The 25212-nt window shown below is 33.3% G+C and overlaps 1 protein-coding gene and 1 long non-coding RNA gene across 4 annotated transcripts in view; both read left to right on the top strand.

The window, feature by feature from the left end:
- The window catches only part of LOC143195976 (DNA (cytosine-5)-methyltransferase 1-like), a 30700-nt gene that overhangs the window by 4628 nt on the left and 860 nt on the right, over positions 1–25212 (top strand). For 2 of the 3 annotated variants that reach the window (XM_076403526.1, XM_076403524.1), the window contains exons 2-12: positions 7478–7591; positions 7649–7719; positions 7779–7888; positions 13321–13562; positions 13615–13962; positions 14018–14303; positions 14366–14542; positions 17084–17241; positions 17305–17573; positions 19897–20180; positions 20235–20565. In XM_076403526.1, the coding sequence (XP_076259641.1) occupies positions 7508–7591; positions 7649–7719; positions 7779–7888; positions 13321–13562; positions 13615–13962; positions 14018–14303; positions 14366–14542; positions 17084–17241; positions 17305–17573; positions 19897–20180; positions 20235–20565 (2360 nt within the window). In that variant the 5' untranslated portion in view covers positions 7478–7507. Of the gene's footprint in view, positions 1–7477; positions 7592–7648; positions 7720–7778; positions 7889–13320; positions 13563–13614; positions 13963–14017; positions 14304–14365; positions 14543–17083; positions 17242–17304; positions 17574–19896; positions 20181–20234; positions 20566–24524; positions 24729–25212 lie in introns of those variants that run through there. The other variant, XM_076403527.1, reaches the window with a different exon arrangement.
- On the top strand, positions 14945–15413 carry LOC143195979 (uncharacterized). The gene is made up of 2 exons (XR_013005630.1): positions 14945–15070; positions 15148–15413. It is a non-coding gene; the product is annotated as an uncharacterized LOC143195979 (long non-coding RNA).

Raw genomic sequence — 25212 nt, 5'->3', positions numbered from 1 at the left:
AAAACACGAAATTGTTCTTGATCCATTGTTTTGAACTTAAGGAAATTAGTGTTACTCTTAGAACAATAACCCACAAACTTATGAGAAGAATACCATGAAATTTTAACAGATTTTTTTTTTGAAGATTAGTACTAACTGAAAAAGTGATAAATGCAATAAATAATACGCCATCTATGTGTTAGGCCCGGGACATTCCAGCCCATGTGTTATATAACGTGTGGAGTGTTATAAGTGGAGAGCGATAAAACGCACGTCTTCGAGCTAACATATGTCGACCAATATTTTCCGTTCATCGAAGATGCATCAATTTATTTCAACAAATTCGTAATATTGCAATAAAACACAGGCAATACTTAACAATAATTTTGTACAACCATTAGCTTCTGGACCAGTGCTTGTGGCGTGGAAGGTTAATTGGTATAAGGAGTGAGGGGTTCTTAAAATAGATTTTTTTGTATATATTATACAAATTATGTTCTCGTACGTGAAGTTTTCTAAATTAGATATTTGTAATAAATATCCATTCAACGATCCATTAAAGAATTTTTTTTTAAATAATTTCTACAGTTCGTGCTTTTTTTTAACTTCCGTCAGGCGCACAGGCTTCCTTCCATCAGCCGACCAACTAGTCGCAAATAATTGTGTTAAAGAAACGATATTTTAATATTGTTCATGTTGATACACCGCTCTGTATTCCGTATTCTCCTAACACGGTGAATTTCGTAAACTTGTTACTTATTAAATATCTCGGTAAGTGCTGTTCCTTTATACTACTACTACTACTGCTATTATTACTAGTATATTATTATTACTATTACTACTGCTATTACTACTACTACTACCACTACTACTACTAACCATTTTCATATTCACGCATATATATGCAATACAACATGAGCTCCATGTCATAATATATCTATGGCAACACAAGATCCAATATATCCAGTAACGACAATTTAATTTAAATGAAATCAGCTTTTTAGTTACAAAAAGAGAACAACTTTTAGGGGAAAACCCGAGGGATAAGTTGTTTAAAAAAAATTATATACATAAATTTTTAGAGATCTCTAACTTGGAACGGGTTCATCGTGTGCAGTCCCCTCGGATGACTGTCGATTGGAATTCGGAGTAAAATGATAGAGCCATGTTTCATCCATTGTCACATACATACGCAAAAAATCGAGTTTCTTACGCTTGATATTTTTCAAAAACTGCTCCGAACCATCAACTAGTCGTTGTTTTTGGTCAAAAGTGAGCTCGCGCGACACCCACTTTCACACCTTCAGCTGATATCTTTAGAATGTCTGCTATTTCATTAAAATTCAATTTAAGGTCATTCAAAATCATTTTATGGATTTGTTTAATGTTTTCGTCGGTAACAACCTCTTTTGGGCGTCCATTGCCTTCACCGTCTTCAGTGCTCATTTCATCACGCTAAACTTAGCATACCAATCCTTGATGGTTGATTTTCCTGGGCAGTCTCCTCATCAATCCAACTCTATTTTTCCCTGCAAATAGCAATATTTTATCAACACGCGAAATTCCTTTTTATCCATTTTTTTCACAATAACAAAAGTTGGTCCATTCAAAATGCTATAATTCAGAATTCAATGATCCGACAGCTGTCAAATTTATACACGCATCTTTTGACGGTTAGGGCTAACTAAAAAGATTTTGGATTTAATTCTAGTAGCGCCATCTATGTGTCAGGTCGGGGGACAGGACAGGGAGGCGTGTTATAAAAAAAAACCTTTAACGTTGTCGAAATTATATAATGAACTGACAAAACATAAATAATATATTTTATATATAATTATTTAGTAATATATTTAATACACTGTATAGAATTACCATAACAAAATTTCGAACATCAGAATCAGAACAACAGATATTTTACTCAATAAATGTACTTTATAAGCGGGCTTAAAAAACTCCACACTATATTCTTTATGCGGCATTGTAAATTAATCGTTTATCGTCAATTTGTTGTAAATATAGTTAGTAGAAACTGTATTTTAATCAAGAATTAAAGGACCTTATCTTACAAGTTAAAAGTAATCGATAAAATACATAGGTTATTAACGCTTTTATCGTTATGTTTCAAACAGTCCGTAAACGTATGGAAGTTATTATTGGGTATATTGGTTCTATTCTGAAATATCAATATATCATCTAAATACAAAACTTGAAATAATAAGTCTCCTTTGATGTTAATACATACTTCTAAAAATTGTATTATTTTAAACGCATTGTCTTGAAGTCCCGTTAGAACCATTAAAATTACCTCTTGATGGGTTATCTTTACACCATTTAAATTCTATATTACCCAACAGTGTATGTGTTCTCAATCCCTCAAAGCGCTGCAAATATTTAATATTTCTATGGATATTCACTGTTTTTCAAATATATTCATATATTTCACATATTTGATTTCTGATAGAGCTTGATCCCGACCTCTCTAACGCCTTTTAATACAAAAGAAGGCCTCCATTAACAAGTTCTTCCTGTTTTAAGCAACTGATTAGGGACGAAATCTCTTCAGTCTGACTTCGGCATTTTCAATTAGAATAATAATAAGCAGCAATTTGAAATTTATCAAAACAAGCAAAATATTAAACCAACGTTTGCCGATTTTTAACCTGTATAATTAATATTTTGAAGAATTCTGTAATGGTTAAACAACCGGACTCGGTTACATTTTCAAACATGTCAGACAACATTGTGTCTCTTTTTAAGTAGAATAAAATGAGAAGGAAAATACAGCCCGATTCTAAAATGATTTTACAAACCGCGGCTCTCGGTACATTAAACATCTTGATGACGTTACTTCACCGTTATTTTGAATTGACCATATATAAAATGCATAAACTTAAAAAGTATCATAGTTATTTACGAAGCTTTGGAGGTTAAAAAGGCGGCGGGTGTGTAATTGGATTTTTTTATTGTTGTAAAAAAATTGCATCCAATTTGCGGAAGGGCGACGGGGGTATGTCGGTGTTTCGCCGCAGATGGCGCTGTGCGTGGCAATTTATTTTGCAAAATGCGGACATTAATCTGGAAGCCTTTGGCACGCAGATGGCCTGTCTGCTCTATAAACCATCGAATTTGCATGTATTTGAATGAAAGGAAGACACGGGCCACCCCTGGAGACCGGTCCCAAGGTTGTTCTAATGGGTCGTGGTCGAAATTTGACGCCAGATTAACTGGCGACCAAAGTCGGGTTTGTATATCACCGGGCCCTCGTTTATTTAACTCTTTTATTGTCAATGTATTCAACTATTGCAATTTCGCTTTATTTCATCGCATATTATATATAGTTAGCACAATCATAATTTATTAAAAAATTGTTCTTTATCAGTATATATTTCCCAAATTAAAATAAATTTAAGTAGTCTGAGTTCTTAAGGGTTGAGCGAGAGTTATTTATTGATATAAAAATTTAATAATATACAAAATAGAAAAAAGGGCGCGGCACAGTGTTACCTGAAGACGAGGCTTCAGTAGTCGATGGTGGCACATCTGAACTGAACGATGGTCAGTGACTGAATGATCCCAAGTATCCTTCAATAATATCCCAGACCAACGTCTCGTGGTTGTCAGATCTTCGTTATCCTTTACAGTACCTTCCTACTGTCACCCGACACGTGTTCAACGTCTAGTATAATATTCTCTAGGTATTTTGTAGGCCGCTATTCTAAGGTATAAAATTCGATATACCTCAAGGTTGCTACAATATTCCCCTACCATAATTATACATAAAATTATTAGTCAAGAAGACAACAAAGTATGGAGAAAAAATATTAAATACAATATACTGTCAAAGAGTATCATACCACGTCTAAAAAGTTTTGAAACAGGGTATGTGAGAAAAATTAACTGATATGTAAAGTGATGAAAAAACGACCTATGAAACGGAATATATTAACGTGCGCGAACCTTTTCAGATGCTGGTACAATATATATCTGGTATGCTATCGATATCTTTCGATCCTAGAGATACTGTTGGTTCATCTTTGCCCTAGCACTTGAATGTGGTCTATGGCCGAGGTTAAATATAAACTAACAGGTCAATTGAAAATTCCCCGGCCTACCATAGCAAAACATATTTTTTTGGCAAAATTAGTTTTTTTATTCAACATAATTCCCTTCAAGGGTGATACATTGATTATAGCGACCCTCCAACTTTTCGATACAATTTTTGTATTACAATTTGTCCTTTGCCTTAAAATAGGCCTCAGTTTCGGCGATCACCTCTTCATTCGACGAAAATTTCTTCCCAACTTTATTTTGAGATCTGAGATATAGGAAAGGAAGGAAATAGTCGCTGGGAACAGATCTGGAGAATACGGTGGATAAGGAAGCAATTAGATGCCCAATTCATGCATTTTGCCATCGTTTTCACTGACTTATGACACGGTGCATTGTCTTGGTGAAGCAGCACTTTTTTTTCTTCAAATGCGGCCATTTTTCGGCGATTTCGTTCTCCAAACGGCCCAATAACGCTGTGTAATAGTCGCTGTTGATGGTCTTTCTTTTTTCAAGGTAGTCAGTGAAAATTATTCCATGCACATACAAAATACAGACGCCATAATCTTGCCAGCCGGTTGTTGCGTTTTCCTACGCTTTGTCGATATGTGACTTATAGGAGCCATGTTTCATCCATTGTCGCATATGGACGCAAAAACTCGGGTTTATTACGCTTGATTATCTTCAAACACTTCTCCGAATAATCAATCGTTGGTTTTAGTTAAAAGTGAGCTCATACGTCACCCACTTTGCCCAGAGCTTTCTCATACCCAAATACTGGTGAATGATATGATGTTTAGTTGATATCTTTAGAGTATGTACTATGTTTTTGTAGGTAACAACCTCCTTTGACGTCTAAAGTTAGCATACCAATGCTTGATGGTTGATTTTCCTGGGGCAGTATCTGGAAACTCGGTATCAAGCCAAGTTTTTGCTTCAACAGTATTTTTTCCCTTTAAAAAGCAATATTTTGTCAACACGCGAAATTCCTTTTTACCCATTTTTTCACAATAACAAAAGATGCTTCACTCAAAATACTATAATTCACAAGCTAATGATCCGACAGCTGTCAAATTTATACACGCATCTTTTATGAGGGTTATGGCTAGCTGAAAATATATGGATTTAATTCTAGTAGCGCCATCTATGTGTCAGGCCGGGTATTTTTCAATTGACATGTTATAGAACTATACAATAACAGTTTATTGGTAAAGTGAGTGGAATTTGAATACTGATTCTGCAATATGTCATTTTTCGCAGCGTAACTCTTAATCCTATGTCCCGGTATCGTTCCCCGAAAAAAATCCCTTTTTCCCCACGAAGCGTCGAGCGGTCCGCCGACAGCGATATGAGAGCGACGACACTTTCCCGTTGTTTAAGCTGGCGAAGCGCCTAATTGAATAGACTGTTGCATATAAAGAGCGCTCGTCCCCTCTTCCGAAACACTTTGAACTAAGTTTTGAAACTCGTAATAAACGAAATTAAGTTCGAACAAGTTTAATTATGAACACAATGGACCTTAATTCCTTTGTCGCGGCATGGAATTCCGTCAATGTTCGTCTATATTCTCGAAACCACACCAAACAATATCTTTCAACAACTTTCGATATATAATATATATAATCATCCGACTGAAATGCAAAGAACAAACCTTACTGTACTTACATAAGATCTAAGATTTAAACCCTTATACTGCGGAATAAAATAGTTTAATTCTTTTGTTACATTTAAACAAATAATTTTTCCTGAGGCTTCTTCACTATTGGCTCCGACAGCTATAATGGCAGTATCATCATCAAATGTAGTCATCGTAATATTCTCTATTTGTGATATATCACAAGTGTAGAGTAGATAAAGCATTGGTCCCAATACACTTCCTTGTGGTACACCTGTTTTAACTTCTTTTATTGTATAGTAAGCTTCTTCTTGTTTGACTCTAGACATTCTGGTTGTAATGTATGATTTTAACAGTTCGGTGTGTTGTTTTAGTAGCATTTTCTGTAGTTTATGAATAAGGCCTTCATGCCAAACCTTATCGAAGGCTTGTGCTACATCTAAGAATATAGCTGAGCATATTTTTTTACTTTTGTAGGCTTTTTCAATAACATCTGTTATTCTGTGGACCTGGTCAAATGTTGAGTGCTTGTTAACAAACCCAAACTGGTGTGTTGGTATTAGGTTTTTTCTCTCTATGACCAGTTTTATTCTTTTCAACAGGAGATTTCGAAATGAAAGCTATTTATAAAAGATTCTTCATATTAAATATTTGTAATAACTAATTAATATTAATTTTAATATTATTATAGGGAACGAAAAATATATCAAAACATTTTAACTTGTTTCTCAACAGAAATATTAGGTTAACTGTTCAAGGTAATTAATTGTGTTTTTATATTATATTCTTCAAATATACATATAATTTTGAAAAACCGGAAATGTTGCAAATGTAAATCCTTCAGCGCATGCCAGGATTCTCCAACACTAGACTCTCTTCAATCACTTGTAAAGGAAATATTTTTGTTGTAAAACCATTTTATTGGTTCTTAATGGTTCATTATGGAATCACGTGCCTAACTCCTGACTGAATCATTTTTTATTAATAAAAAAAACTAAATAAAAAACTGAATTTTATTTCTTAAAATAAATTTATTTATAAAATGTAATTATATATTCATTATACACACACTACTGTTTATAACAGGATCTATTAGATCTTTTTGTTTTATTGTATTGAGAACAAATTCCTTATCCTTCCATGTTATAAATCTAATAATTTCTTTAATCCCAAAATATGTCGTACTCTTATATATCATTATAACTGAAAACTATTACGTATTACAGAATGGAAAGGTTTAAAATTAACATTAAAAAAAACAAGTGTAAAATTACTAGCATATAGCTTAAAGACCTACACCTGATATAATAAAACAATCTTGACGAAATTGGCGTAAATGTTAAGTGTCGCATCAGATATTACCTTGCCCCTATAAGCTTTATTTCATCTTGGTCTACAAAGTTACAGCCATAACAGATCATAAACTAAAATTTCACTTCTTTTTTTAACATAATTGTTGATGCACGTATATTTTTTATTCTATGACTTCATAAATTGTAATGCACAATGAAAGGAAAAGGATATCTCATTATTTTGCTTTCTGTATACCCAGTTATAATTCTTAGAACGAATATATATTATAATAAACTAATTTTGATTATAATTTAATCATGCGAACGTAAAAAATGCTAAACAATAACAAACGTAGTACTGAAATATTTCAATCGATTGAAACAAGTAGTAAATTCGAGATAATGACATCTACATATTGGCAGTCGCGAAACATTTCCCCAAAATTGCCTATAAAGTTAAATCTTTATTTCCCCTGCATATATTTTAGATACAAAGAAATCGGCCATGTTTGATATTGCTTAAATAAACAAAATATACTTGCAGGTGTCATCCCAGTGACCACTTCCTTTGATAATGCCGAAACAACCGAGAAAGGAACCACGAAAAAAGCCAGACAACTCAGTTGCATTTCATACCAATATGCAGAACAGATCGGATGTAAATATAACCGTATTTTGTCTTAATTATTTAAATAATTCAGTGATTGTCTTCCAGATATCTACTACGCAAACAGTGAAAAAGATTTTCTGTCGCAAAGTACCCAAATTCGATTGTAATTCAAACAGGTATAGTGTAATGTTCTATAAAGAGTTAAGCTGATTGTTATTATTTAATTTCGTTTTAGAAAAACCGCACAGAAGAGGAAACGGCGCGATACAGGCGCCGATCTTACGGTGGAATGGATAAAACTACCTAATTCTGTATATTACAACAGTTACAAATTCGCTAAAGTTGGTAAGTAAAATATAATGACGGGTTGAAGAAGACATCCCCATTATTTTCCTATTTTTCAAAACATTTTTTTAACGTAACAGGTCAATTGAAAAGTCCCCGGCCTACCATAGTAAAACACATTTTTTTGCCAAAATTAGTTTTTTATTCAACATAAATGCCTTCAAGGGTGATACACTGATTATAGCGAACCTCCAACTTTGCAATGCCATTTTTGTAGTACGATTTGTCCTTTACTTCAAAATAGGCGTCAGTTTCGGTGATCACCTCTTCATTCGACAAAAATTTCTTCCCAGCGAGCATTCTTTTAAGATCTGAGAACAGGAAATAGTTGCTAGGGGCTAGATCTGGAGAATACGGTGAATGAAGAAGCAATCAAAGCCCAGTTCAAGGATTTTTGACACGGTACACTGTCTTGGTGATGTATCACTTTCTTTTTCTTCAAATATAGCCATTTTTTCGGCGATATCGTCCTTTAAACGGTCCAATAATGATATGTAATACTCGCTGTTGATGGTCCTTCCATTTTCAAGGTAGTTAATAAAAATTATTCCATGCGCATCCCAAAATGCAGTCGCCATAACCTAGCTAGCCGACTGTTTTCCACCGCTTTGGAGTGGGTTCATCGTCTGCAGTCCACTCGAATGACTGTCGATTGGACTTCGGAGTGAAATGATGGAGCCATGTTTCATCCATTGTCACATATCGATGCAAAAACTCGGGTTTATTACGCTTAATCATCTTCAAACATTGCTCCGAATCATCAACTCGTCGTTGTTTTTGGTCAAAAGTGAGCTCGCGCGGCACCCATTTTGCATAAAGCTTTCTCATACCCAAAAATTCGTGAATGATATGATGTACACGTTCAGTTGATATCTTTAGAGTGTTCGCTATTTCATTCAGTTTCAGTTTACGGTCATTCAAAATCATTTTGTGGATTTTTTAAATGTTTTCGTCGGTAACAACCTCTTTTGGGCGTCCACTACGTTCACCGCCTTCGGTGCTCATATCGCCAAGTGATGGTTGATTTTCCTGGGGCCGTGTCCGGAAACCCGGCATCAAGCCAAGTTTTTGCTTCAACTGTATTTTTTCCTTTCAAAAAGCAATATATTATCAACACGCGAAATTCCTTTTTATCCATTTTTTTTATAATAACAAAATTTGCTTCACTCAAAATGCTATAACTCGCAAACTAATGTTCCGACAGCTGTCAAATTTATACACGCATCTTTTGAGGCTTAGTGCTAACTAAAAGACATATGGATTTAATTCTAGTAGCGCCATCTACGTGTCACCTGGGACTTTTCAAGTGACCTGTTATTAATATACCAGATGACTTGGAAAACTTCGTCGATAGTCAATGAATTAAACCTCCTCTTGTACTCGCCGGTAGGTCTGTGTACTTTTTCGACAATACCTCGCTTCACTTAATGTTGGATTGTAACCACAACGCCTATCAATTTTCGTATCAAGGTTGCTCATAAAATAAATTCGTAACGATTATTTATTAACATATAGCAATGGTAACAGGGCCCCTACTAAACGATTAACTTGTCCTTGTATATGCAATTGTTTGAGATTTTATTATCTAGTTTCTGACACGACTTTGAATGCTAGCAAAAAATATTTGTAGTATAACATAACCAAGTAGACTCACCGCTCTATTTTAACTAATGATCGCTCTGTGGTCGATATTTGAATAATTGAGTCATTTTTCTTTCATAACCAAGTAAACAACTAACTCTAAATAACTCTAAATCTCCTGGCTGACTGTAGTTAATGAGGAGTTTAAGGGTTCAACGTTTACAACGATAAAATTATATTTTTAACATTATTTATTTATTTATTAAAAGTAAATAAATAAGTAACAAATGATAAAAACATATTTAATTGTAAATTTTTATTCGGCTTAAAGATATATCTTAATATATATATATACTATATTTACATTAAACACAAATTAATATAACTGGTTAATCATTTATTTACAGCGTTTAATAGGTACAATAATAATTACAAATTGTTTAATTTTATGAACATATACATGTTCAAAATCATGTTGTACATGTGTCATTTAAATTTGCGACATCAAAACGTCGCAATGTTGCCGTAACAACTGTGAGTTTTAGTACAGTTTCACTTTAACATATAACAATATTCTAGTTCGTAAAATAATGAAACAAAAATGTTATCAAATATATATAGTTTATTTTAACATTATAGTACATCCAATGTATATATTATCGAATAATTGAAACTACAGTTAATTATACAGCCACAATAATTAGTTATAGGTTAGAGTTGTTTTACAATATTTACATTGAATTTTTTCCACCCATGAGATAGAGTTAAGCGCATTTTATATGTAATGATATTTCCTGGTGGTCTAATCCACCTAAATAACAATTGTATATCCAAATATTGTATTTTACTTTCATTAGAGAGCATATTTACCATTTTACGCTTAGTTCTTCTTTCCTTCGATGGTGCGTTTCCTTGTCAAATCATTTTGACATCACTGTATTTTTTATTTCTTCTGCTACTACCTGTTAGACCTTGATAAAATCAATCACTGAATTCTTCCTAATCTGCAAAATTGTTGATATTCATCCTCCCCTCGTACATTCTAATGTAATGCTCTTGTATAATTCTGAAAAATTACACAAATATCCTTGCCCATTAATCGTTCAGCATTTATAACTTCCTACAGTTATTATATATTAATTATATACTCGCCTTTAATTGTTTCCACTCTCATCACCCTGCCTTGGAAATAATCAGCATTGAATCATAATCCCATATTCAGAAAGTTTCAGTCATGTGAGAATAAGTAAGTTGTTAATGTGTAAGCACTTGTTCACAATTATATCATTAGTCAGTCTTTTTCAATATTTCTGATCGAAATCATCCAAACAAAAGGTGCTATTCACCTTTCCTATTTCCGGCATGAAGCACAACATATCTGCAATGAATTATTAAAACATGTTATGACTAATAAAACTTAATCAACTTTTATTCCAACGTTTACCTTTTTCTATCAACTTTAGATCGTTGGTCAATCGATCGTCTAATCTAAATACACAAATTGAAATAATAAGATTATATTATATGCTTTTAAAAATTGTATTCTCTTAAAAGCAATGTCTGGAAGTTCCATTATACCTCATCCTTATATAACTTGCTTTGAAATGTGTCTCACTGTTTTTATACATTTTCTATATATGATCTCTAACAGGGTTAGAGCATTAAGACTTAACTCTAAGATTATGTTTTTCATTTACTTGATTATGTCTGAGATATTTAACAAAACTTGTTCTCTTGTCTATATTGGAGAACTTCTTCGATAGTTCAATTGATAGGTAAACTGCCTTTTATTTAGTTGTTCAATTCATCTTGATTGCTCACAGTTGTGCATATTTACCTTTTTACATTTAGTTCTTGTTTCCTTCGATGGGTTTACTTGTCAAGTCATCTTGAGATCACTGTATTTTTTTATTTCTTCTGCCACTATCTGTGTACACCATTCTTGATAAAATTAATCACTAAATTCTGCCTAATACATTTACCATCTCTACAAAACCGTTAGTATTCATTCTCTCCTCAAACATTCTAACCTAATGCCCATGTTTAATTCTGAACAATTACAATCATATCTGTGCACATAAATCTTTCACCCACTACAATTCCATTTTCTACAGTTATATTCTATTAACTATGTGCATAACTTTAGTTGTTACCACTCTCATCACTCTGTCTCGGGAATTTCGAGCATTATCATATATCCTGAAAGTTTCCTTTAATCACTTTCACTTTCCGAGTCACTGTCCAAGACAATAACTAAACTATTGGTTTCCAATCTGTCTAAAACATGTTCACGATCCACCATTTATCAATATCAAAATAATAACTGATGGTTCGTCCAGGCTTTTTCACAAATGATTCTCAAACCATAACAAAAACATGTTATGGTTCATTTCTCCATAGTACCTGCCCTTAGATTTGGAGGAAAACACTAATTCTGTACCAGGAATAAAGTTACTTATTAATAAATATTATGTTCAATAAAACCTAATCAAATGCTATTTAAACTTTTAACTTATTCCATAAATTTTTGTTGTCTTCACACTTTTTCTGTTACTGTCTTTCCAAAAGCGGCCTAATGAACCATTTTAAAATATCTAAATTTCATCAAGATACGCACATTGAAATAATTTATCTTCCTTCCTAACAGCTCCAGCTGTCAGATGTATGCAAAATTATTGAAAGCAATAGTGATAAGAGATTTTAACTCTTACCTATATATTATTCTGGCTGTATAATTAACTGTAGCTTTTAGATATACTATAATGTGAAAAAAAATCATATTTGATAACATTTTTATTCAATTATTTTATTTAGATTAGAATTTCATGTCAAAGCCCAACTGAACAACAACTCAGAGTTGGTGCGGCAACATTGCGATTTTTTGTCGTCACATAGACTATATTTGAATAGACTATATATACTGGCTCGTGCTTGATTCATTTTGATACGCTATTTTTCCATCCAGCATTGTATTTCGGCAATAGCAAGTAAAAGCTCCAGTGGGTAGGATTGTAGTCCTGAGTGAACAGCAGATAAAGGACTGGTCCCAATACACTTCCCTGTGGCACTCCTGCCTGTATATTCCTCAACTTAGAATAGGCATCTTCTTGCTTGACTATAAAATATTAAATTCGCATACCAAACTTTCTAACATCTCTCAAACATCTAAGAATATTGCAGAACAAGTTTTACTTTCTTCTAGCGATTTTTCTATTGACATTCTATGAATGTTGTTTCCTGAGGGCTTTTTCTCAATGATTGGTTTTATCCTTTTTAATAGAAATCTTTCAAATACTTTGGATATCGTCGGTAATAGTGATATAAGGCAGCTATTTCATTAGGTAACTTTCCTATTTTAGGAATCATAATTACTTCAGCCACCTTCCACAGTTGTAATACATATTGTAGTCTGAATGAAGCATTTATTAATTAGTGCTTTTTCTGGAAATTGGTTTGGCTTATGTACCGCTGTATGAGTTTGTTGAATTTTAAATAAAAAATAAAAAAATAAATCACAGTTGGCGATTTCAGCTAGACTTGGATGTAAATATTGAGGCACTCACTGTTCTTACGATTAATTTATTAATCAAGTATTTACACTGAAGTAAATCAAGACGATGGTTTTTCTCAACTCTATCTCTTGGACAGGAATGTTTTACCTTTATATTTTCACCCTGTGCGTCTATGAAGCCTATCCCCAAAGCATATCATATTACATGGGTATGTTGACTCAATGATAGATATATTTAGGTCTTCAGCTAGAAAAATAATGGTCGCAAAACTTTTAAAAAGTCCTTAAAAACGTTTTAATATTCCACATTAGTAACTAAATGGAATTTATGTTATATCAGGAAATATATACATCAATCAGGGTGACAACGTTCTAGTTGCCCCTGAAGAGAATGACGATCCTCAAATTGCGCACGTATCTTATATGTTTGAGGATCTAGAAACTAACGAGAAATTATGCCACGCCCACTTCTATATCCGTGGCAAGGATACTATTCTAGGCAAGGAGTCAGATCCGAAAGAACTGTTCCTGGTAGATCACTGTGAGGATATACCACTACAGAGAGTTCAAGAAAAGGTCAAGGTATATTAGAACGTCGATTTATTTTAATTCTGCTGATTAAGATACCTTTTAGGTTCATAAAAGCGAATTTTCAAGGAGCTGGCATTTAGACGGAGGCAAGGATTCTGATGAGAAAAATAAGAATGAAACGAACGATAACGGTGATGGAAAAGACTACTTCTTCTCAAAACGCTACGACTACAACCAGAGCCGATTTATCGACTTCATCGATAACGAATCCAGGTGCATATCATGTTTTTGGGAAGAAGAAGAAAATGCATTTAATACGCCAATATACAGAGAAAAGAGCTTTCCGGAGAGCTCATACATTGAATGGAAAAATGAAAAGTACACTGTCGGTTCAGCGATTTATATTGATTACGAAAGAGAAGAGCTTAATATCAAACCGAAAGAAGTGGCTGTACACAAAGCTAATTACTAATCACATTCCGTTGATTCACGTGTGTGTTTTGTAGGAGGAGAATTACTACACACTGGAAAATCTGGATGGTGATTGGGTATGGATGACAAAATTGGACAGGCAAATTATTTTTCCGGAGAGATACAGGAAATTTGAGAAAAAATATGAATCTGAATATATTGCTTGTGAGCCTTACACCGTGGGCATCATTGAGAAAATCACTGCGAATAATAAAAGAGTCTCAATTAAAGTACGGGAATTTTATAGGCCTGAAGATATCGGCAAAGGCCAGTATGGAGATCCGTATTTACTATACTGGACCAATTGCATCTACACTATCGGTATTGGTGTTAACCGCTTAGTATTCACATTCATAAAACGACGTAACTTTAATTAATTTCAGGCAATTTTAAGAAATGGTCCGAAGTAGTAAAAGGAAAGTGCTACATTTCCAATAAAGAACATATATCCGACATTTACCAGTGGGTCCAAGAAGGTCCATCAAGATTCTATTTCGAAGAGTTCTATGACCCGAGGTCTGAGAAAATAAAAGAATTACCTTCCGATGCACAAAATATAGGTAAGTATAACCATAGAGAAATAGAGATTTAACTTCATAGGAAATTTTGGCGAAATGTTTCGCGACGTCCAACATGTAGATGTCGCTAACTTTAATACATTACTTGTTTTATTCGCTATGCTAAGAGCCACGACGGAATCTGATTGGTTCATTTCGTTCTATGGTTTGTATTTTGCACGCCATTTTCAATGTGCCCTATATAGAGAACAGTGTGGTTAGCTTTTTATAACGTTTATACATTAAATTATTATTTTATTTTATTACTATATACAAGTCGGTAGTTGAAATGCATTCCCGTTCTAGGAAGTGTTGTGTGAGGTTTTCCGTTAAAAAAGCGGTCTTTAAGAAATGAGTAGAAAACATTAAAAATCCTAAAGTGGCTTATTATCGTTACCATGTGAGAAATTTTTGTGATACATTTAAACTTTCCTTTAAGTACTTATGAACAATTTAGTGATGGTGAAAATAATACCAGGAGCCCAGAACATGTACAAATGGAAGTGGATCAAAATCAAAATTATATAGAAGGTAGATTGAAGGAGTTAGTCACATTTCTGTTCATAATTGTTACCATTAATTTTTAAACTGTCTTACTATATTTGTAGTACCTATTTCCATCGTTCCGGGTCCACAACCAGGGTGTTCGAATCAAGTATCATCAACATTTGAACAAATTCCAGAAAGTAATGGTAAAGGTTGTATTCATTCAGCCAGTATCCCCCTTTCTGCTTATTCTTACTGTTAATTAGTTGACCCTATAACTTCAGTCAGATTTTCGTTTACATACAATTACGAATAAATTAGTAGACCCACAAATTGAGACTGATTTTATATAGAGGCAAGACAATATCTCGTGCTCCAGACTCTAACAAAATTGTTTTAATATACTCTCAGTGGGTCTTTCAGCTATGTCTTATTTTATTCAGCGATTTTGCCACGTCGATAATATAACAAAATTTTTGTCAAATGTTTAAAAAAAATAAATTTAGAACCCTTCAATTGTACATTCCATAATGATCTTTCGTATAAAATATTAGAAGTACTGACGGAGAGATGGAAGAGATAATTTTGATTTGCAATACAAGTTTTTTGCCTATGGTTTTATATATATATATATATATATATATATATATATATATATATATATATATATATATATGTATATAATTTTTATATTTTATGGATATATTTATTTTTATATTATATTTTGTAGATAAATTTACATTATAATTTTATATTTATTGTTATAGATTATATTTATATGTATATTTAATTGAATATAATTCAATAAATTTATTTAAAAAAAAATTGTTTTTTATTTAAATTTCATTGGTCAATTAAAGATGACGTCAAGGCTGTCACGTGCCAAACATTACTAATGAGCCAATCAAATGTCTTTACAGTAACATATTTTTCTTACAGGTGCCTATAATGGAAATTTAAACTAAACAATCAATTTATTTGAATGGCCCATTGTGCCTCCCTCTGGATGTTGGGCAAAGCAAAACTTTGCACCAGAGTCCCCTATTGAGTTGCATCTCTATTACTTTATGAGTATAACCAATTATTCTTATAGATTGTATAGTCTATCCAAAGTAGCAATGAACTCACTACTGAAGTAGCATTTAATATTGACATTTTAATAATTTACGAAGGTAAAATAATAGCTTCGTCAATTAGCTATATAACTACATTCTAATATAATGAAAGAAAAATGTTATAAAATATAATTTATTCATTATAGTACATCTAACGCATATTTATCGACGGACTATATCGTACTACAATAAATTAAACAGCCATAATCTTTTGTAGGTTAGAGTTATTTTATTATATTTACCTTTAACTCTTTTCTAAACCACCTGTGGTATACCCTGGGGGCTTAATATACCTAATTAATATTTGTACATCCAAGTAATATATTTTATTTTCATTAGAGAATATATTTACCTTTTTATGTTCAGTTCTTGTTTCCTTTATTGCTGAGCTTTCTTATCAAATAATTCTGATATCACTATATTTCTCCTTAGTTTCTTCTGTTACTATCTGTGTACAGTTTTTCTTGATATCCCTAATGAATCTGCCATATTTGCAAAACAGTTAATATTCATTCTCTTCTCGTACATTTTAACCAAATGCTTATATATTATAAATATTAGACACCTGTATATGCATGTAAATCCTTCACACTCTACAATACTATTTTCTACAGTTATCCTATATCTCTAACATATTCTTTCGTTCCTAGTCGAAGTTCCTGACTATTTATTTGGCCTCGAAATTTTCAAATAGTGTAATCAAATATATTAAGCAGCGATTTGAAATTCATCAAAACAAAACGCCAAAACAGCATTTGCCGATTTATAACCTCTTATCAGCACTAATATTTTGTAGAATTTTGCAGACATTTGACAACCGAACGACTTTTACTAGCTGATTCGGTTACATGTTCGAATGTTGTATCTCTTTTTAACTCATTAAACATCTTGATGACGTGAGTTCAGCGCTACTTTAGATAGACTACAATTGGTTTCCTTTCAGGATCGAAAAGACGAAGAACTGTTGGTGGCTATAACGCTGAATCTGCAGTAGCATGGCCAACGCTTGAAAACAAACTGAACTGTTTGGATATTTATGCAGGTTGTGGAGGATTATCTGATGGACTGGAGAAGTCTGGATTAGTTAATGTTAAATGGGCAGTAAGAAATCATATTTTCATTGCTTCTGCAGAAAAGAGCACACCATATACAAGTATGTTTTAGATTGAAATTAACGAGGCAGCTGCTAAATCGTTTCAGTTAAATAATCCCGGTGCTGTTGTGTTGCAAGAAAATTGCAACACAATTTTATCATTACTGAAGGAGGGAAAAGGACAGAGCGTTAAAATGCCGGAAAAAGGTGAGGTTGATATAATAGTAGGAGGACCACCATGTCAGGGGTATTCTGTCATTAACAGATTTAAGAATACCACCAATTCTAACGGGAATAACTCACAAATAATGACTTATTTAGGATTTATAGATTATTACAGGTGAGTTTTACGAAATGGTGAGTGCGCTCGCTAAAATATATTTTAATATTAAAAACCACACTGCGAATCGAATTTTGCGTTGCTAAGTAAAAATACATTATATAAACTGATCTGGCATAATTTTGGAATTATTAAATGGCTTTTAGTATACTGTAACACCAAATTTACAATTTTTTAGCTTGCTAGATTTCTAGAGTTACTATAAAACAAAAAGCCTTATTTTATGTAACGACATTACAAAATTTAATTGCAAATGATAGGGATGCTGGCACAAAAACCAAAATTTAAATTAATTTTACAATTAAACATATTCTTGACGTAATGGTGGAGGAATATATTTAGAACGTGGGACCAAATATTTAATAAAATAAATTTTATTTATTTATTAACACTTATTTATTTTGAAACTCAGATTAATAAATGGTATCCACACTGCACTAGCTTTACACACTGTTCTCAAACTGTTTTCTCCTTAATAGTTTACGGGGAGGATGTTTTAAACATATGTTCCAGGGCTTTCAATAAGTGGGCGACTAACAACGTTGAATAAACTGTCTTCGAATGAAACCACGACAATATACGGCCTTTTAGTTTAGAGTTGATTAAAATTTGGGCTGCATTATCCTTCAGCTAATAAGATGCATGTTGAAGTTGTAATTAATTTAAAACTGAGAAAATAAACGCAACCAATAAGGTCTTGCTCGTATTCTCTATATCTCCTCACGACTGAAGCCACTACTCGTTCACAATTCAAGAGAAAGATAAAACATTTAACAGCCCCTTTGTTCCAATCTATAAATGACTCGGTACAAATTCGTTTTTTTTTTTTAATTAACGGCATAGCATCCATTCATCTAAGTATATGTCAGCTGTCTGTAAATAACTAAGTTCTACCAACTAATCTAGCTCGATACCGTTATTGTTATCGTATTTTTTTCTTCTAAACACCCACTTGCACTGCACTGTCTGTTTATTAGGAATATCAACTGGGTCCCATGCCCGGTTTTCCTCAAATGAATTCAGCTCATCTTCCATAGCTTTCCTCCAATTATCACCATCAGGTTGTCGCAAGGCACCTCTGACAGTTTCTAGATCGTCTATATGTGATCTTTCCCGGCACATATAGTTCAATAGTCTTCGAACTTCCTGGCTTTTGCAATCCTCTGCGATTTTCTTAATACTGGCAAACTTTTTTTTCCGAAGCAGATCTATCGATCGCCTAAAAATTCATTAAGGATGAATTAAGATGATCTTGTCCCATTTCTGTCATTTTTCTTTAGAAACGTGAACCACTAAAAATAATTCCAAAAGTCAAAAATATGGAGTTATACTCAGTCCAAAGGCAAACGATCGTATTTCGTAGGTTTCTTCTCCAATATTGCGTCAAATAACATACTAAATTTATTTTAGACTTTTTCGACTAGGATACTCTTAGACATGCCATTCTGTCGAAGAGTATAGGGATTTGTCTTTTGATGAATTATGCCATTCGATAACAAAAATCTTATCTGATCTCTATCTTTATTCTCTGTTACCGGTGATTCTTTACCATGTTTCTGAAACTCCCAAAACATTCGAGAACTTCTTTCGATTCTAAGAAGTATACTAAAACCATTTGTCTAAAATGATCCTCAAAGGTTATGAAGTATTTTGATCCACCTAACTGAAAGCCCTGTGTCCTTTATTTGACACCAAATTTGTAGCTAGATCTGGAACACGCAACAAATTTTTAGCAGCAATATTGTACTTATCTGATCCAACAACTGTCATTAGATTTGTTTTCCCCGAACAGATCACAGAAACCTTTGTTTTATTGACCATCATTATTTGTTTTGCTTTACATCATTGCACAGAAAACAATATTTAAATTATATGCATTAACACTCTATATACTACTCTATAGGTTGATATTTTATTCGTTAGTTCTAAATTATCTCTATTCTACCACCTACATAATATTTTTAGGTTAAATTTTTATGTAATGAATATATTAGAAAATAATACATAATCGACCATAGTACATTTATAAAAAATTTAGGTTTTGATATATATTGAGATAACAGTCAAATTATATTAATTATATCGCACACTTGGTTAGGGATGCAGAAAAAATATCGATATATGGATATTTTCTAAAAAAATATCGATTTTTTTCGCCGTTATTTTTCGATATTATTTTTCGAGGATTGGTGAATTATGGTATTTAAGTATTTTTAAAGGCTCATCATTATTCTAAAGATTTATATAATGTCATTATTCCTTATCGGCGCCATTTTAATTCTTAGATACTACGTATGTGTTATTAATACGACTCATATTTTAGACCGAAGTATTTCATTTACGAAAATGTGCGTAATTTCGTGAATTTTGACAAAACGGATTACCTCAAAAGGACATTCAAGTGTCTCCTGGCTATCGGCTATCAAATATCCTTCGGCGTACTTCAAGCTGGAAATTATGGCTTGCCACAAAACAGAAGGAGGTTCTTCGTTGTGGGCGCAGCACCAGGACTCACATTGCCGAAACTGCCGAATCCCACTCACTGTTTCGGACGATTCCAAAGAAATATACAAAGTATTAAAGTAGATAAATTTTTTTATGACATCGGTAAAATATGTATTTTTCGCCAACGCGATGTTAGTCTAACACATAAATTTGTAGGTGACAATGCCATGGGGGCTTTAGGATCATTGCCGCGTAGAACTGTCACTATTAGAGATGCGATATATGATTTGCCATATATTTCGTACGATACGATGACGACTGAGATGCCCTATAACGATGATGGCCTCCAATCCCACTATGCAAGGCAGCTGAGGCAGTATTGTAACAAGAGTGATGTGGTCAAAGATCACGAGTGTAATCCGGTTTCCGCTTTGATTAAGAAAAGGATTCAGATGATACCAGAAAATGGTAATTGGACCGATTTGCCCAATGTTGCCATTACGCTAGAAGACGGGACGCAAACTGAATTGATGAAATACTGTTATAGGTAATATTAACATAGCAGGTGTACCGGAAAATCATTACCGGTTTTCCTAACAGTAATCGCTAGGCTTAAGTATGATATAATTTGATATATGTCATTTTATTCTACTGACACCAAGCTTCAAAGCTATGGTGTTATATTTTATGAAAGTAACACCGTGATAGATTTGTACCTGTTTGAAAATGTCAAGTTTCGTGCATAAAACAGTACATTAGCGCCTCGCATTACTATTCTTATTTAATCAAAGGAAAAAAGCCATGGAAAGTAATCGTTTACTAATAGAAACTTACGGTAATTGTAACCTTAAAAACATGTGAGGCATTGTTTCAAGAATTCAAAAGTGGTGATTTCGATGTGCAAAACAAAGAACGTTCTGGCAGACCGAAAAGGTTTGACGATGCGAAAGTGCAAGAGTTATGGGGAAAAGCCAAACTCAAAAACAATTGGCGGAAGCGTTAAATGTGGCCCAAGAAACGATTAGCGACCGATTACGAACAATGGGGAAAATTCAAAAAATGGGGAGATGGGTGCCACATTAAATGAATGACAGGCAAATGGAAAATCGTCTCTGAAAATCTACTTTAAAGGTATGCTCGGAAGTTATTTCTGCATTCTTCATCGAGGAGTGACGGGTGGTTAAAAGTGGATTTATTTTGAAAACGCTAAGCGCAAAGAAGTATGGCTAACACCTGGTGAAGCCGGCCGATCGACTTCAAAGCCAAATCGTTTTGGTCGCAAGACAATGCTCTGTGTTTGGTATGACCAGAGTGGCGTGGCGTGTTACGAACTGGTGCAACAGTTAATAATGATCGCTACAGACAACAAATGATCCATTAAAAACCATGGATTGATCGAAAAACGTCCAGAATGGGTCCAAAGACACGGTAAAGTACTTTTGCAGCACAATAACGCGCCGCATAAAGCAAAATCTACCAAGGAAGCGTTGAAGGCGCCGTCAAACCCTTAAGACCTTGCACCGTCCCTCTATACTTTTGGCATCAAAGGGACACGCACTTGCAGAAAAGCACTTCACCAATTTCGTAAAAGTTAGAAAATGGCTCGATGAATGGTTTTGACCCGCGTTGGGAACTATCGACTGTTTAGTAATTGACTACTTTTTACTATCAGCTGTTTTAGGCGCTATTTTCGATCCTACCGACTTTATTACTATTTACTATCGAATGTTTCAGTACTGTACTTTGTACTTGTACTTTGGTTACTATTTTCGGTTCTACAAGTTTCATTCGACTTATTTTTTAACATCCTGGCTCTGCCGTCCTAGCCGCGACCTTGAAAAGAATATGTGGAATTTATGCATGCATGGATTTATACGTAATATATGTGGTTTTATGTTTTTTTTTGGTAGTTTGTAAATAACAATATACTATATATTAATATAGCATTTCGGAATGCTATTTTTAAAAATTATTAATGTAATAGTGCAAAAAGAATAAAATTGTGGATGATAAATAGTAAAATACTTTTTATTGTTTTAATAGTAATAATAGATCGATCTAACACTCTCGATTTTTGTTCAAATTTTTTGATTATGAAAACTTCTTTCCTACAATTTTGAAAACAAATTAGATTCAAAAGTTCCACAAATTGCACCGATTCCTAACGATTCGAAATAGTTTTTACAGTAACAGTTATTAAAATTCTTAAAAAAATATTAACGGTAAAGAGGTTCAATATTTATAATAAATTAATTTGCTGATAGGAAAACTCTTCTTTAACATTCAGCAATGTATTTTCACGGCCATTAAAAATACAAGAAAATAATTAATTACTACGAGAAGGAATACGTACATCTCCATCTCACTTATCGTACGGTTGAAACAAATATGATCATTCTAATAAAATATAACAACCAATTACATTTTAATGTCTTCATTAATTTCCAAATATTAAAATTAAATACCATGAAACGTATTTGGGATAATTATTCAAATCCCTTTCCATAAATTCAAAGTAACACTAAATTACAATATTAATTAACACTGCCAATTGTCTATTTAATGTAATTTTAAATGACCTGTCCAATCTATTAGCTCCGTCCTTTCCTCTCTCACAATTTATAATGGCAAGAATTCGTACATCTTCGTCTGATATCACGTTAGAACAGTGGAAGCGTAATTACTATGTTCAGTCGTTAGTTTTTTAACTATCGACTGTTTTGCGACTATCAACTATTTCGACTATTTTCAGTCGATAGTTCCCAACGCTAGTTTTAACCAAAGAACAAACAGTTTTTTTGCGGTGGCATCCATAGATTGCCTGAAAGATGGGCAGTATGTACAGACTCAAGTGACCAATACTTTGAATAAATAACATTTTCCAGTTTTCTTTTAATTATGTAGTTTTTTATTTAAAAAAAACGGCAATGAGTTTCCGATACACCTCGTAATCATCATTTATTGTTAGATCCTAAATTATATTTAAGACAACAAATGTATTCCCTATATTTAATGATATTTGAAAGAACGAAGCGCCATAAACAAGAAAAGGCTAAAGAGCTTTAGTGTTGTGCCTCTTTAGTATCCTGCAAATGCGGTCTGTCGTTCCTTGATGAAACAGGACTGCCAGGAGCCTTCTTCATTATCTTTTTCCATTTTGAGGAGGGTTTCCTAAGGAATATAGTTCAAATGTAATGAAGGCTTTAGAAATTTGAGTATTCAAAAATGATAATTTTTAAGTGGATAATTATGTGTGGTTTCGTCGAACTAAAACGTTTAAGACAGAACTCGTAAAATTATTTGCTTTAGGGACTTAAGGAGCGGACAAATATAAAAATACTTTTTGTACCAAGATATTGCTTAGAATGAGGTTTGTTATGTTGAGGTTAGGTTGGTCCACAAACCCTGTTATTCTTCAAGCTTTGGCAATCATCGACATGGCTTGTAACACATTAGCATTTGGTATTCAATATCAGTAAGATATTGTCTAATAACTTACTGTCTATAGTGCATTTTGAAACTTTAAATGATGTCTTGGTCTCGTGGTTGAAGTTTCGAAGTGGTGTTTGCAGGCAAGTACAAGTATTTTTATGTTTGCTTGGTCAGTAATGTCTCCATGTACAGTACAATTATTGAAAAATATGAGATATTTCATCTCCTTATCAAGACTTTTAAGCCAATTGTTAAAAGCATTACAAATCATCCAATCCTTAGAGTACTCGTTGACAAATTAATGACATTTTTAAAACGTCGTAGTTTTCTGGGCTATTACCTGCGAAAATGACACAGCATAAAAAAACAATGACCAATTATTACCCACTTCCACTTTCCCATTATTTCCCCCAATAAAAATTAAGTTATACATGTAGCATCACAGATCATCCAGTCCTTGGAGTACTCGTTGACAAATTAATGATATTTTTAAAACGTAGTTTTCTCTATTTTTCGATGTTGAGTGGTTTAAGTTTGTATGACCCAGTACAGTTTGCTCTTCCAGTAAGGCAACACATTTAAACGGAGTTTGCAATCATGGAACCATGTCAATCATGTTTAAAAACGTGTCAATGATAAAACTGCTAAAGCTTGTTTTATTGTATAATAATTGTTGATATTTTAAATTACTGGTAAAGGGCCAATGAAAGTGTTTAGTGACAGAAGGAGTCACGATGATAATGAAGGGAATCACTAATCTCCTTAATGAAGTTCCTAGTGCCTTGATATTTATTGCGACTCTATGAATAATTGAGAAGTTTTTTCAATGACTTTGGACTCTTCTAAAGAACCATGGAGCATTCAGGGTACGCCTAAGTACCTTGTTCAGAGATATATGAAATCATTTTACTTGGGCGAACTATAATTTTACTATAATGAACTCGAAATAGACGCTTCCATTACTATAGCAAGACATATCCAATCAGCACCTGTACAAGGCCTATCATAGGTATGATAACAATATTAATAGCCTACTGACTAACCATCACTAACTGTTGCATAACCATTTTTCAGGAAGTGGTGGAAGTGGAGGTGTGGTTGGTGTGAACGAAGACGGCCTGGGCCAACAGGGCGTTGATGTGTAACATCCAGAAGTTTAACCACTTACAGCCTGCCTTGAATGTAACCTACCTTATTGGAACTCGTCAAGAATGCGTCTTCGACGTGTCTTCTCCTGAAATATACGCCATGAATAAATCGGAAATGACGAGAGCCAATGAGGAACCTTAAACCATTCATGCCGGATATTTTTCTACTCTTTCTTATTCTTTCCCACTGGAGAGATATCTTAGACCGTTCTATTTCTTCTATCAAAAAAACAAAAGAATGGATGGATATATATTCAAGGATAATATCATATTTTAATAAGTCATAAAATAACTTCGACCATTGCAATATTTATGTAAAAAATCACATGATTGTTAGACGATTAAAAAACAAGCCCTGCCAATCAACTGGACGAATCTGATGTTATGGTCAGATATCTAAGGTATTCTCTATCTATAAACAGTTAACTATATTGTTAAGTTTTTAAAGACTTTCAGAATACCAGGCAAAAGATACCTAGAAAGGAACACCTTGAAAACAGAACAAACGTTTATCGATAGAGAGTTTTTTTAAATAAATTAATTAAAATATAAGAAACTTTCTTATGAGCCACTTTGTAGTACCACATATAAGTAAAACATGACAAAAAATTACC

This window comes from Rhynchophorus ferrugineus, unplaced genomic scaffold (assembly GCF_030347505.1).
Source record: "Rhynchophorus ferrugineus isolate W39M unplaced genomic scaffold, kcgeb_rfMv2 rfM4, whole genome shotgun sequence".
NCBI classification, from domain to species: domain Eukaryota; kingdom Metazoa; phylum Arthropoda; class Insecta; order Coleoptera; family Curculionidae; genus Rhynchophorus; species Rhynchophorus ferrugineus.
The sequence above is the reverse complement of the archived record's forward strand: the minus strand, read 5'-3'. Positions and strand labels throughout refer to the sequence as shown.